The sequence below is a fragment of the Eleutherodactylus coqui genome, chromosome 5 (assembly GCF_035609145.1).
Source record: "Eleutherodactylus coqui strain aEleCoq1 chromosome 5, aEleCoq1.hap1, whole genome shotgun sequence".
NCBI classification, from domain to species: Eukaryota; Metazoa; Chordata; class Amphibia; order Anura; family Eleutherodactylidae; genus Eleutherodactylus; species Eleutherodactylus coqui.
Window position 1 is genome coordinate 134863981 of NC_089841.1, and position 14349 is coordinate 134878329.

The 14349-nt window shown below is 39.3% G+C and overlaps 1 protein-coding gene across 1 annotated transcript in view; it reads right to left on the reverse strand.

Moving 5' to 3' along the window:
- The window catches only part of SRRM4 (serine/arginine repetitive matrix 4), a 107138-nt gene extending 94726 nt beyond the window's left edge, over positions 1 to 12412 (reverse strand). Inside the window, exon 1 of the mRNA XM_066604907.1 lies at positions 12282 to 12412. Coding sequence (XP_066461004.1) covers positions 12282 to 12412 — 131 coding nt within the window. The remainder of the gene's footprint in view (positions 1 to 12281) is intronic.
- Between the last annotated feature and the right edge of the window lie 1937 nt (positions 12413 to 14349).

Genomic DNA, 14349 nt, shown 5'->3' on the forward strand with positions numbered 1-14349 from the left:
TATTCAGTAATATGTTTTGTTTTTGGATTTTGCGGGAAGCATTGCAAATCTATTAAACATATTCTAAATTATGCAACAACAGCTAAAACAGGAGCGTGGAGCATGCATGATTGATTACATTACTGCAGCTCTACTTCATGTTACTGAGTCAAACTGGAGCTATAACAAGGAGCAGGAGCACTAAGAGGATTTAGCTGGAGAAGCAAACAACAATTGTCCTAACGCTTTGCTGAAATTGGATACCAGGAACAAGAGCCTACAGCTTGTAGCAAAATGACTGCAGTCCAGATGGCCCTGCCTAGGGGAATATACAAACTGTGATCTACTTGTCTTTATGTTCTAGACTGTTTGTCGTGGTGCATTGTGTCTTTAGTCCTTGTGTGTTTCACACAGTATCATGCTGGCAGGCCTTATGAATCAGAAAGTTTTCCTATCGAATGCACTAGACCTCAGAAAGAAATATTCTGGTCTTTATGTACAATATACCAACAAATTCATAACACTAACTGCATTGTTGTTCTTGAATTGAATCTATATGGCTGTGATATCACGATCAGGTGATCACAGCTATTCTTCAGAGTAGTGAAGTTAGTACAATGTATTCCTCAGAACAGAGGAGAATGCAAAACAGGCTAAACTTCAGAGCACCACAGTTCCTATTCATGACTTCTAGTGACCTGGAATTTATCATTTCAATGTAATACTAACTTTTCTATAGGGGAGAACTCCAATATGACTGGTCTACATGTATTTTACCTGTTTCATAAACAGTCCAAGTGCTTTTTTCTTTCATTTAGAAAAGCTCCACCTTTTAACATAACTCCAAAAATTAGGTGTGCACAGCTATTTCTGAAGGCTATTTGAGTGGTAATAGATAAAAGTAGATAAAGGGAACTTTTATTAGTATGTTAAAAAAAAAAGATGGGAACCCTATTAAACAGCTATTATGCTGCTACCTAAGCAGAGCTACCACCCTGACAAGAACGACCCCATTATCTCCATCCTCTCTCTATAATACCCTATACTATAATGCACAATCATTCAATAGTCCTCTCCTTGCCGGACTATTGAATTATTTCTAATTTTGTGCATCGTAGTGTAGGTTATTATAGGGAGAGGTTGGAGTTGGGTCATCCTTGTCAGGGCGCTAGCTCTGCTTCGGTAGCAGCATAATAGGTGTATAATAGGATTCCCCCTTTTTTTCCTTTTTAAAACACAATAATAAAAGTGAAGTTTTATCTAATAAAGGGTGTTCTCTTTGTTGATAATGGAATCTTTAGAACCACCATGATAGCCTTCAGAAATAGCAGTGAAGATTTAATTTTGCAGTTCTGTTAAAAGGTGGACCTTTTCTGAATGAAAGAAAACTGCACTTGGACTGCCCATAAAAAGAGGTGAAATACATGTACTGTAGACCAGTTATACTGCAGTTCTCGCCTATAGAAAAGTTGATATAATCCAATAATACAATAATCAATTTATACTTATGTCTGGCACTGCGGTTACATTATCATGCAGTCCATGGAATCAATGGCTTCAATGACTGAGCACATTAGCTGTGCAGATGCCACCGCTCTATTAGATTTTGGTTTTTCTCGTTCTCTGGATTCAATTCAAATATACCAAGAATGCAACAGTATAAGCACGCCTGTAGATCCTAATAGAGCAATATGCATAGGACCAGAGATGTAATTTGAAGCACTTGTGCCTCAAGGGCAAGTCTGTAACCATATTCCCCCACCTATCATCTAATACACTGATAAAACTGAGATCTTATGTTGCAGAGGATCCTCTGGACCCCCTCAGGCAGCTTTGTTGGGGTGTAACTGCTGCTTCTACACACTCCATAGCTATACCCTGGATATGACCTGGAGGCATGTCGGAGAATTTGAAGAAAATAATACAAGTGCTATTTTCATTTCCTCTATTGCACTCAGAAATGCTGCATATATAGTGATGCTATGAATAATGTGCAATAATATATTTGGAAATCAATTATAAAAAATGAATTTAACATATAATATAAATTTAATAAGAAATTGCTAAAACCATTGTTTTTACACAGTGCTATCCTAAAGAAATGGAGAAAGTAAGGCAGTCCCTCCAAACTATTAGGAGTTGAGAAATTGGAGTCTCTAACCAAAGCTCTGACCTACTGCTCACTGTACTTCATAAATGACTTGTCCACATATTTTACTTGGCATGAATGTTTGGTAGTAATTCATCAAGTTCTTTAACTAGACGGCTTCTGGGCATTTTCTATTGTCTTCAATCTTTACCAAAGTATCTTTTTACAGTTATGTTTTTGAGTGTTACAATCATATTACTGTTGTGCTAGATATCGAATAACTTAGAACATATTGGGATTCTTTACAAAGTGGGATAAAAGCAGGTCTATTTCAGTAGATCGTATGGGCTAGTATATAAATATACATGGAAATAATTACTTTCCAACAAATGTACAGAAACACTGCAGTATACATAGTTTCTCATCATAATTACTCACTGCAGAATATTCTTTCCTGCTGCTTCTTGGCAACAGTCTCTGAAATATGTAGGTAGCATCATGGGATGTAGAGTATTTAGAAGTGTTACTTAGTATAATGTAAAAGAAAGGTGATGTGATGTTACATTCATACAGGGCGCAACTATGATACCCTCCACGAACGTCACCATGTCAAACCATGACGCTATAATGTCCTGATAGGAATAGCCCCACGTCTTGTACCCAGGGGACCTAGCCTGTCTGTAGATGTAAGCTAGGGAAGGATGTACAGAAGATGGAAATTCCAACAGGGCTAGGAAAAGGCACATAACAGACAGGAGTGTACAGCTACATGAGACACCATAAACAAGACATGGTTCAGGCATCCGCACACCAACACATCAATAAATGGAGAGGATTCAGGCATCCACCAACAGATGGAGGGGTTCCAGGCCCACCAGACACAACAAATAGGACTAGATTCAAGTGTCTGCACACCAATGGATGGAGGACACTTGGGCATCCGCACGCCAAGGGACGAGGGGGAACATACAGAACTGGGACAAGGCTCTGGTGTCCATCCACCATCGGATGGGGGGAATAGGCAGGACATGACTCAGGAGTCCAAACACCATAGGATGCGTGGCACAAACAAAACAGGACATAGACTAGACAAACAGACTGATAAAACACCGCACAGCATGCATTCATGCATATGAATAACCAACATCCATAAGAGAGCATGAGCATAATAAATACATAGCAATTACGGCTAATTGGCTGTCAGCTAATCAGCCCATACACCACAGGAGATATTGAAGTAGGGAAGACAAGAATGGAACATTAACACTGATGGATTCCCCACAGATGATTCCTAGGGAAACTTCTGTAGTGACTTTAAACAGTGAGGGTCTCTCGACATATGACTCCCAAGGGAAATTCTGCAATGACAAGAAAGAGGCCTTCAATAGCACCAATGCGCGGTCACGTGGACCAGGCAGACATACAGATGCCACCCCGGTAGCACCTTGTGATAGTGGCTGACATGTCGCATCCGGTAGCACACTAACAGTTCTTCCAGAATGACCATGTGAGAGAAGGTTGATACTCATGCCCAGCATTGAAAAGTAGGTTTCTAGGTAAGTATTTATTCTGGACAAGAGGACTGGTTGGGCAGGTACTTTCTGTCTACCAACAAACTTTCTTACTGAGAGAAGATGAAGCTAAGAGATTGTGAGGGTTCCATAAGTTCTTGCAATATAACTACATGATGATGTATCTTCTTTGCAGCTTCTGAGTTATGTCTCCACCTCACAATATTAGTAACTATACACACTGAATGCACGGTTCATATAACATTCCATGTGAAAGATGAGTGGGCATGACAACATATTTCCTAACACTTTAGTGATATTGGTAATAAGTAGAGTCAATTTAGTTTTGAATTGGTTTTCCAATGTTATTCAGTTTATAGAATGTAAAAAATGATGGAAGGAGATGTGCATAGTGTATAACATTAATGACTGCTATCCTCTCCCATGTTAAATGTCATTGAAAAAGTATCTTTTCTATCTAGTTTCAAGGTTAGCTGTTCTTGTAAAAGTTTCTACATTGCTATTCTTGGATATCTCTTCACATCTTCCTAAACAGTGTGACTACTTATAGATGCTCTCTCATGTTTAGCCTTTCAGGTGAAAAGCTTAAGTAGGTTGAGATGCAATCTACTCACCCAGTATCCAAATAATGCAAATGGAAACAGCTACTATGGTGCGATATCAAAATCAGTTGGCATAAAAGTAACAAATAAACTTAAAATTTGGATGCCACAATGGCTGATATGTTCTTCAAAGGCCAAAGTACATTGGCATTGTCAAGTCATATTGTAAAGTAACATAGTTTGTAGGACTAAAACGAAACATATGCTGTACTTCCATTCAGTTCAGCCTATTATCCCACAATGCAGCAAGCACACATAGCATTTTATTCTTTTTTTTTGTGACCCTCTGTAGAACTGATATAATTGTAATATGTATATTAAAGTGTCGCCCAATCCTGGTGAACCAGTTACAGAACTTATGTAACTAATATGTGGAGCTGAGTGATGAATCGAGTGGGAAGTTGTATACAGAAAATGGACATTATGCGGCACCCTGGGGAAATCAACAATAAGAAATTTTGTGCAACATACTTCCATAGATATATGATACACACCATGCTTTATGTGGTAGAAAATATCACTGCAAAGAAAGGAAAATAGTCTACTTTGTGGCCATGCTGATTTATTCAGATGTTATTCACTGTATTTTACTGCTAATCTCTGACTTGTGAATGAGAGAGTCTCTTCAATGTAATAGCATATCTTCTAACAGTTTATTAGGAAACAAGTAATAAAAAGGAAGCAGCAAAAAGACTAAATAGATAAGGAAAGATAAAATATATGTCCTGCTCTTTGGAAAGTACTGCCTAAGGCATGTTCAGAGTGTGTTAAAAATTAAAGGGACTGTGTCGTCAGGTTCATGTTGCCGGAAGCACGGGCAGCATGTATCAAGGACAGAGAAGCCTTTTACCCCCATGGGTGTTTTATTCTAAAATGCTGCAGCGTTTCACAATAAATACACTTTGAAGTTTGTCTTGGAACTAGTCGCTGAGTCACGAGGGCCGTGCCAGCTTCTTCCCGCCCACTGCATGAAGACTGATATTTCCCTCCCTTCTTGTATGCAGGGAGGGGGCTGTCAGCTTCATGCAGCAAGTAGGATATGGCCGATCCTGTGACTCGGAGCTCAGCTTTGAGTTAGAATTCAAAGTGTATTCATTCTGAAACACCACAGGGTTCTAGAATAAAACACCTATGGGGTCAGCAGGCTTCTCTGTCCTGGGTTCATGCTGCCTGTGCTTCAAGCAGTATGAACCTGATAACAGAATCCCCACTACGGCAATAAGGAGGTCCAGATGTAGCAATCCTTAATTCTACAGAGGGCAAGCTAAGTTATTACTGTAACTTATAATTCTTTTCTAATACACTTACCATTTACACTGCACACTATCTAAATAGCATAGTTGCTCCATTGTGTACTGCATTAATAGTGTAGGTACATTGGGGTATGCTGTGCTAATACAATAGCGCTGCCTTTACAGTTAATGTTTGCTACACCTATAGATCTCAACTTGTACTGATTTAATAGTATAACCACTATTATGTTGTAATTGTGTAACAGGGTCCCACCCTACCATGTATAATGGTTATGTGGCAGATGGGTCTTTGGCCCTGGGTGTGACCTCAACCTCTAGCATGCCTAAAGGCTTGGTTCAGAAATTGTCTGATCTAAGACAGGCGTTATAGATCTTAACACCTTTCTTTTAACAATTTTCAGTGTGAAGTATACTGATGTGACATCCACCATGAAAAAAAATGTTTATTTTGTTTTCAGTTTTGAGTTGCATACACTTGTGCTTTTATGGGAGCTTCCCACCTTAGTGAAGAATGCTACTTGTATGCGGGTTGCTCGCCACATGACCTTTTTCTGTTCCTATGTTTTTATGTATAGTTGTTGTTAGACCTCTTTCAAACCAGGTTTGCAGCTGCATGACCACAAGAAATGAGCTAGATTATGACAACAGTTTGGTTGCCTATACCTTGTATACATGTACCGTAAGTGAGGACTGTTGTATACCTGTAAAACTTTTGAAAACCCCAAAAAACTTATGAGTAAAAAAAAATATGTGTTAATGTACATGCCATTAATACCTAAATGGTCTTGTGGCAAACTCTTTGTTTATTTCCCATGCCTATGAGGAGAATGGAAACCAACAGAATCCACATGAAATCTGGTTGTGTAATGTGCTCTGTCTGTTTGTCTGTCTGTCTATCTAAACTAGATAGATAGATAGTCTAAAAAATGGTCATGAACATAATCAATCTGCTGGAGGACAGTGTTCTTTGACAGAAAAGTCACAAAGCCATGTATATTGATATGCAATATCAAAGTATTAAGCAACAGCTATAGAGGTCAAGCAGCTTTATAATGACTGGTTTCAAGACAATGGATGAGAATAAGCAGGCTGGTTCTACTATAGAGGTCAAATGCTACAGTGTAAACAGAAGATATATTGTATAAGATATAGTATATATTATACAGTATGCAACACAAGATGGGTTCTGGCAATGTTTAATTGACTTCATGTCATTTTAATTCAAGGAAATATCCCTGTCTTTAGGGCTTCTCTTGCTCCCGCCTTCCACAGCTGCCTCTTGTATATACCATATATGTCTATTTGTTTGTTTATAACCTGTCTGTCTTTTTCATATTTCTCAGTCACACTTCCTCCTAATTTCAGTCTTTGACTGACAAACACATCCTGCTTTATATTCCCAATTTCTCATCTTTTTACAGAGTAGTGTCTCTCCCACACAGTCATTGTACCTGTCATCTTCATTCTCAATGTGTCTGTCTGTTTTATATATTTTGTCTATTTGTTATTGGTGGAAGAACAGAGAAAGATTATTATTTATATATTAACACATTGAAAGACAGATTCTTCACTTACCTCTATCTATGATCTTCAGAATGACTGTTGAGCAATCTAAAAATGTTAAATGATGTCCTTAATATACGATTTTACCGTGTTACTATTGGATTTTCTCTGGACACTTAAAGGAGATGTCCCGCGCCGAAACGGGTTTTTTTTTTTTTAAACCCCCCCCCCGTTCGGCGCGAGACAACCCCGATGCAGGGGTTAAAAAAACCACCCGCACAGCGCTTACCTGAATCCCGGCGGTCCGGTGACTTCAATACTTACCGCTGAAGATGGCCGCCGGGATCCTCTATCTTCGTGGACCGCAGCTCTTCTGTGCGGTCCACTGCCGATTCCAGCCTCCTGATTGGCTGGAATCGGCACGTGACGGGGCGGAGCTACACGGAGCTACACGGAGCCCCATAGAGAACAGCAGAAGACCCGGACTGCGCAAGCGCGGCTAATTTGGCCATCGGAGGCCAAAAATTAGTCGGCACCATGGAGACCAGGACGCTAGCAACGGAGCAGGTAAGTAAAAAACTTTTTATAACTTCTGTATGGCTCATAATTAATGCACAATGTATATTACAAAGTGCATTATTATGGCCATACAGAAGTGTATAACCCCACTTGCTGCCTCGGGACATCTCCTTTAAAGTGGTAGTTTAGTTTGGAAAAAACCTTCTAAATAGGTTTTCTAGAAATACTTTGATCATTACCCTCTATAATCTACTTCTCTAACAGGACTGTAAAGTATTCATTAAAGCAGTTTTCCAGGGAAATACTAGTGATAACCTATCCTAAGGATAGGTCATCAATAGTTGATTGGCTGGGGTTTGCCAATTGGCACCATGGCCCATCAGCCAATCAGGTGCCTGCTGGCAGGGGTACGGAGATGAAGCTGCTGCTGTGTAGTGGCCGGTGCTTGTAACTGCAGGTGCAGCACCCATTGATTTTAATGAGAGCTGTGCCTGCAATTACACGCCCTGGCCTGAGCCCATCAACTATTGATGACCTATCCTGAAGATAAGCCATCAATAGTATTTCCCTGGAAAAGCCTTTAATCCCAAAAGACTCACTAGAACTTCAGAGCCCTGTGTGACACTATAAGTACATTTTCTTCTGGATCTTCTAGGGCTATGAATATTAATGGCACAGCATACCAACTTTGCAAGTATGTCCTAGTGACATGCAATGTAAGATGTACCACAGTGACTAGGTAACAGATGGAGAACTTGATCAGTGGATTTGTCCCATCTAAACATGGTCTATTAGATCATTTCATGGAAGGGTTATCTGAAAACCGACAAGACCTTACTGATACTTTAAATACAGTCGCTTTATGTATAAAGAAGGTCAAGAATCCAAAGAGAACTCGAAGAGCTCTAAGTAATGTACTTTAATGTCCCCAACAACACCTTACGTTTTCCTTGACAACCATCCTTCTGATTCAATAGTTCACATTTTTGTTGTATAGAACTGTTCATTGAGTCAACCAATGGGATTGAAAGCAAAGACTCTAAATTTGAATTAATCTCAATATTTTCTGTCATCTTCTACATTGAAAACCTACATTACTGCACATTACATCTTATGGTATAACACTTAAACAATCCTTAATTGTATAAAAACATGTCACTCTAAAATGTCCCATCAGACAGTTATTGAAAATGATGAAGCTTATGGATCAGGTGCATCTTGTGGGTATGACCTGGCCTTAGTTCACATGGACTGATTATTTCTATAATCCAGCTAAAATCTTGGATTGTAGCAGTAATTGCTAAAAGTCAGTCCTCATAATTATCAGACCCAGACATGATCATTATCCGAACTGACAAACTTTCCAAATTAATCACTATGATCACTGCAATGGTAGTTTGTAACCAGTCATTGAAAGGAAATCCCTATTGTGTGGAATAGCGGGTCATTATTTATTAAGATGGCTACTATTTTTTTTCAGTTGTCATCCTGCAGAATCCGTTATGTAGATGACCATCTGATCAGCACAACAATTTCTGTGCATATCCTGCCTTAAAGTTCCTCCTAAATCTTGATGAGTAGCATAATTGATCTATTTTGCACATATCTAGTTACCTTTGTACTTATACTATTTATCAAGGCAATATGAAATATTGCCTATTGCATCCAAAGCTCATTTTTTTCCCGTTTTGTCCTCTAACGCGAGCACATAACATTGCCATGCACTATACTTGATTTACTGGAGCGTGGATGAGTCTGTTGCCTCTCTCAGGTCATCTTGCACTGAGATTACAGAAACTGAACGCTAATGTAAAAGTTTGAAAGACCTCCATTTCACATTCACATTTTTTGTGAACCTTTTTACCTCCAGAGAAAGAGTTCTGACAAGAGTTGTACAGTTTGTGTAACGACAATGTACAGCTTTCCAGAATTCAATTACTTAGCTTACTGTAGCAACACACAAATACCACTTTTTATTTATCCGAAGCTTGTACAGATGTAGCAATCGTCAACATGACCGGCGCATTGTGATACTTGGACTTACAGCGTTGTAGCATATTGTAGTAAAGTTATTATAATATGTTGAATGTCAAGTTAATGTTTGCTATATCTGTACCTCAGTCTATGAAGTACGGGCAAAGAAGACTAATATAGGTAAATTCTCTTATGCTTTCCTATGCCTTTCATATAAAAATTATACTGTATTTAAACAGGCATGTCTTCCCTTCCAGCAGAGCTGTATAATCATTATTGTTGTTTTAATACCCTGACCAATTATTTCATACTGTGCTAATGATTGTTATTGCAAATGTGCATTATAATGCAAAAGCCTAGGCAATTTCTACTCACTTTCAGGCAATAATTAATGGTCAGCTTTAGAACTTGGTGAGGGATTAAAGAACAAATTGAGCAGACTCTGTTCCTATTGCAGTACAAAGCTTCCCTAGCTATAGATAGGGGGTATGTGTTTAGTATGCCATGTTGGAAGCAAAATTTTATTGGCACAGAGGACGAAATAAGGTTTTGGTTAGTGTATTACATCCGCTAGCTTAAATCATTATGGGACATGCATTTTTTCGATTGGGTGTCTGCCAGCTGCAAGGTCTATAGAGCTATCTAATCAGCAGTGTAATCACATAGGAAAATGTACAAGACATATTGGTAGCAAAGTATATAATTACATTTTCCAATGTTTAGTGAAAAAAAAAGGTCAACTCGGATCGATTGACAGTCACTGCTCTTGGGTGCCCAAACTCTTGTACAGAGCAGTGATCTTTAATTCCCGGTAGAAGTGGAAGATTTGTGAATGTTTGACCCTTTCATCTCATCTATTACTCTCATTGGAAACTCTCATCCATATTGCCAATTCTCTAATTATATATATCATAGCCTGTTGACATTATGCCATGATGGATAAGTTGCGGTTAGTAGCCATGGCTAAATTTTATAGGGCTCAAACACTTTTTTGCACTAATATTAACCTTTCAATACAACATCATCCTTCCCAAATGAGAGGTAATAGTAATGTATGAGCTATTGTAATAACCCAGTTGCCTCACAGGGGAAGGCAAAATAAAAAGAGGTATGTGTAGAGCAGAATCTGAGGAGATGCGGAAACTGAGATGCTTTCAAAGTCTTAAACTCCTCTTAAATTGTACAGGGATTAATACATGTCAGTTTATCAGGTTCTTGTTTCTTTGATCCAAAGTTCTAACACTCTTCCCTGCTGATGCGACTGCTTGCTCACCAATGGTGAATTACCATGTATACAAAGCACACAAAGTTTACATCACAGAATTACTGAAATACTGTAAATATTTTCTTAATATTAACAAAACGGTTTGCATTTCATTAGACAGTTCAAGTTCTGATTTAGGGTGCTGGCAAGAGCACTGAAAAAAAAATTGCTTGCTTCATTGAAAATGCAAACACAAAAGAAAGTAATGAGCGCTGTGTAAAGAAAGACTTGCATTTGATTTCAATAATTCATTTTTATCCAATATGCTAACTCAGTAGTACAGCTCCAGCTGCACCACTGCTCATATAGAAGACTAGCATGGAGCAAATGTCTAGCAGAAGCTCAACACAATATAGTAGCAATGAATGTATATAAGTAAAGAAAGAAGGGAAAACTGCATTAGATTGGCACAAATTTGGTATTGTCCACCTTAGAGCTCCGAGCTAACATATGATCAGTCTATGACTGTATGCCAGTATATAAAGTAACATGAATGTAATTTCAATGAACTATTAATATAGGATGCCTTAATAATTAAATGAACTTTCCTGTTCCATGCTTTCAAAGGAAGGTGGTCTGCACCAAGACCAGATGGGATGAATATTCAGTATGTATGCACCATGATTCGGTCATTTTAAGGTATGCTTGCCTAAGTGCACAGCTACCATTATCATTTCTATTACGGCAAGTGAATGTTAAATTATTCAAAGAAAAGTCCATTTCACATGATATACTTAATTTGTCAGGTTAGAGATCTGCAGCAAATCAGAGTACGTGCATCCAGAAAACTCATTAGGATAAAGAATTGTTGAATATTGACTCATTTATATAATATTGTAGAACCAAAACACCAAGTTTAAGATTAAGAGCCAATTCAGCTATTAGAGCATCTCTAAAGAATGTGCTCATCTCTACCTGTAATAATAGCAATGTAGTATTTTGCATGTATAATTGGCAGGTAACATCTCATTAAAAGTTTATCTCAAGCTGTGGTAAATGAATTGTGAAGTCATATTCTTACTCGCTATTATAATAGATGCTGAAATCAGACCATAACTGGTGGGGGTCTTTGCTCCTGTCAGAGAGAGCGGCTACTGTATGCATGCAGCTATCACTAGTTTGGACAAAGAAACTGACACAGACAGAATGGAGCCAGTTGCTCAGTGTCAGGGTCCCTTATGTTGTAGGTGTTTGCCAAGTCTGATCAACCGGTCCTCAAACACAGATGCAAGAACACTGCATCCAAAGCCCCTCACAATTCACCAATTATTCCCAATAGAGGAGCTATATGCAATATTGCATTTACAATCTACAGATGTAGCAGATTTTAGCTTGATTGTGCTAGCACGGTACAGAAAGTTCTTATCTTAACCCATTAAAAAGCTATTTTTCTTTTATCTTAACACAACTAAACCCATTGTAAAGCAATTCAAAGTGTAAATAAACCACCCTGATATCACGGCAGAGTCAAGCTAAAGAAAAAAACACCTGTATACACTTTTCAACCTTTGCTAGATACAATAATGAGACAGAATGATACAAAGTATACATATAAGAAGCTCCTACCTAGACAGAGGCTTCCGAGAGGTGATGCTGGTAACGATGATGCTTTCCCTCCTCGGAGTGGCCACAGCTTTAAAAGTCCCCATCCAGAACTTCTCAAAAAGCTGCTTTTCCCCTTCCTGGACGCTAGCCATAGTCACTGGAGAGCTAAGAGCTGGGCAGATGTTCTGCTGCCAACCCCACCGCCCGGCGCGAAGCGCTCCGGAGCTGTCCAAATGCTGAAAGTACTGAATCCACTCAGCCACAGGCAGGGATGCTGTAGGGGAGGAGGATTGTTCTGTCTTCACCTCCTCCCCTTGGCCAAGCGTCTGGACCAGGTTGTGATTCCAGGCGATGCCAAACTACACTGGCTTCTGTGATTAGATCCCACTCCCTATACAGTTTCAAAGCTGGTGGAAGTATGAGGACCATAAAACAAGGATGGAGCGGTCACCTCATCCCTCCCCTTCTCCAGGATTGGATGGGCAAGGCACAGGGAGGGTGACAAGTGTGTCAATATGTATGCATGTGTAGAAAAGTCTAGGCTCTTGTTTTGTCTTCTCTTGCATGGTGACGTTGATACAAGGGCTGGCAGCCACCCTCCCCATTATTCCTTCATCCCACCTCTACCCATTGCACCCCCTTCCTTTTGTATCAGAGGAAAAAAGACAAGTGCTTGCTTCCCAGGCCTGACCTATCTGCATAACAAAAGCCTCCAGGGCAAGCGTGTGCCTGGCATAATGGTCTAAGGTTCAGTTTTGCAATGACCCAGAATAAATGTGGAGCACAGGAGGGTGTGGAACACCAGTGATCTATTCAAGCAAGGAGCTGCACTGCAAACTCCCCCTTACTAATAGACCTCTCAGGCTTTTATCAAAGGGAGACCAGCAGTCTGTCTTTGCATTTCAGTAACCCTTTGCACTCCAGTGTGTGTGCGTACTGTCCTAGGTGGATCATGTTCTCGTATTGTGAGGGGCACATATGCTGCACAGCTGCTACTCCTGTTATATTGCGCAGCTTCAGGCTATACTGTACATATTGGAATTCACTCTAATGATTTTCTCCTGATTGGATGGGAATTCTTATTTTTATTACATTTTAAAGAGACACACACGAACAAATATTTTTCAAACTATGAAAGATTTAATAGAAATATTGTATTTTTTTTGCATTGTTCTATATACATCTATTTATATAAGAACATTTAACATCACGCAGATTTTTCTGGTGAATATGGTACAGCGCTATTTTGCTCTGTGTTTGATAATAGCGTATAATATAATAAATATTATTAATATGGTGGCTACGAAAAAATTTCCAAGCATGAATAAGGGCTCATTCACACAGACGTATGCTATTTTGGTCTGTGAAAAATGCATTGTTTTCAATGCGTGTGTCCGTGCGTTTTTGGTGCATATTTGGTGCATAATTGTTGTGTGTTGTATCCGCATGCACGTAAAATGTAAGAAGGCCTGACTGATATCACCTTTTTTCACACTGTCTCCTGCCATCATGGCTACAAATGCAGTAAATCCGCATGTAACATTCATACTCACTGTGTTTTTTTACACTCCAAGGGCTCCTTCCATCAGTATTTTTCATCAGTATTCCGTGAGCCAAAACAGGAGTGGAACCTACAGAGACAAAATATCATGAAAAGATTTGCAATTCTTCTCTATTCTGGACCTGCTCCTGATCTTGGCTCACAATACGCCCGTGTGAAGGAGTCCCCATAAAAATGCATAGGCTATTTGGGTCTGTGAATACGGATCAAAATAAGGGACACTGTGATTTTTTTCCTATACGCATAAAATACATGCGACTGAATACACCGATTCGGTGGGTCAGTACAGTAAGAAATACGGACAGAAGATACACCTGTGTTAATGAGCCTGTAGGTTAGGTTTCCACAGTGGGCCTGATATCTCACCCACCTATGGCAGCCAATGGCTGCAAGATCTTGCTGATAATGCTGGCAAGATTTTGTGGCTATTGGCTTCTGTGTGTGCTGAGCTTCGGATGTATGCAGTTACTGCAGCGTGGAATCCCTGCCTAACTCTCCAGATTATGGTCAGCTGGAACTAGTCATGTA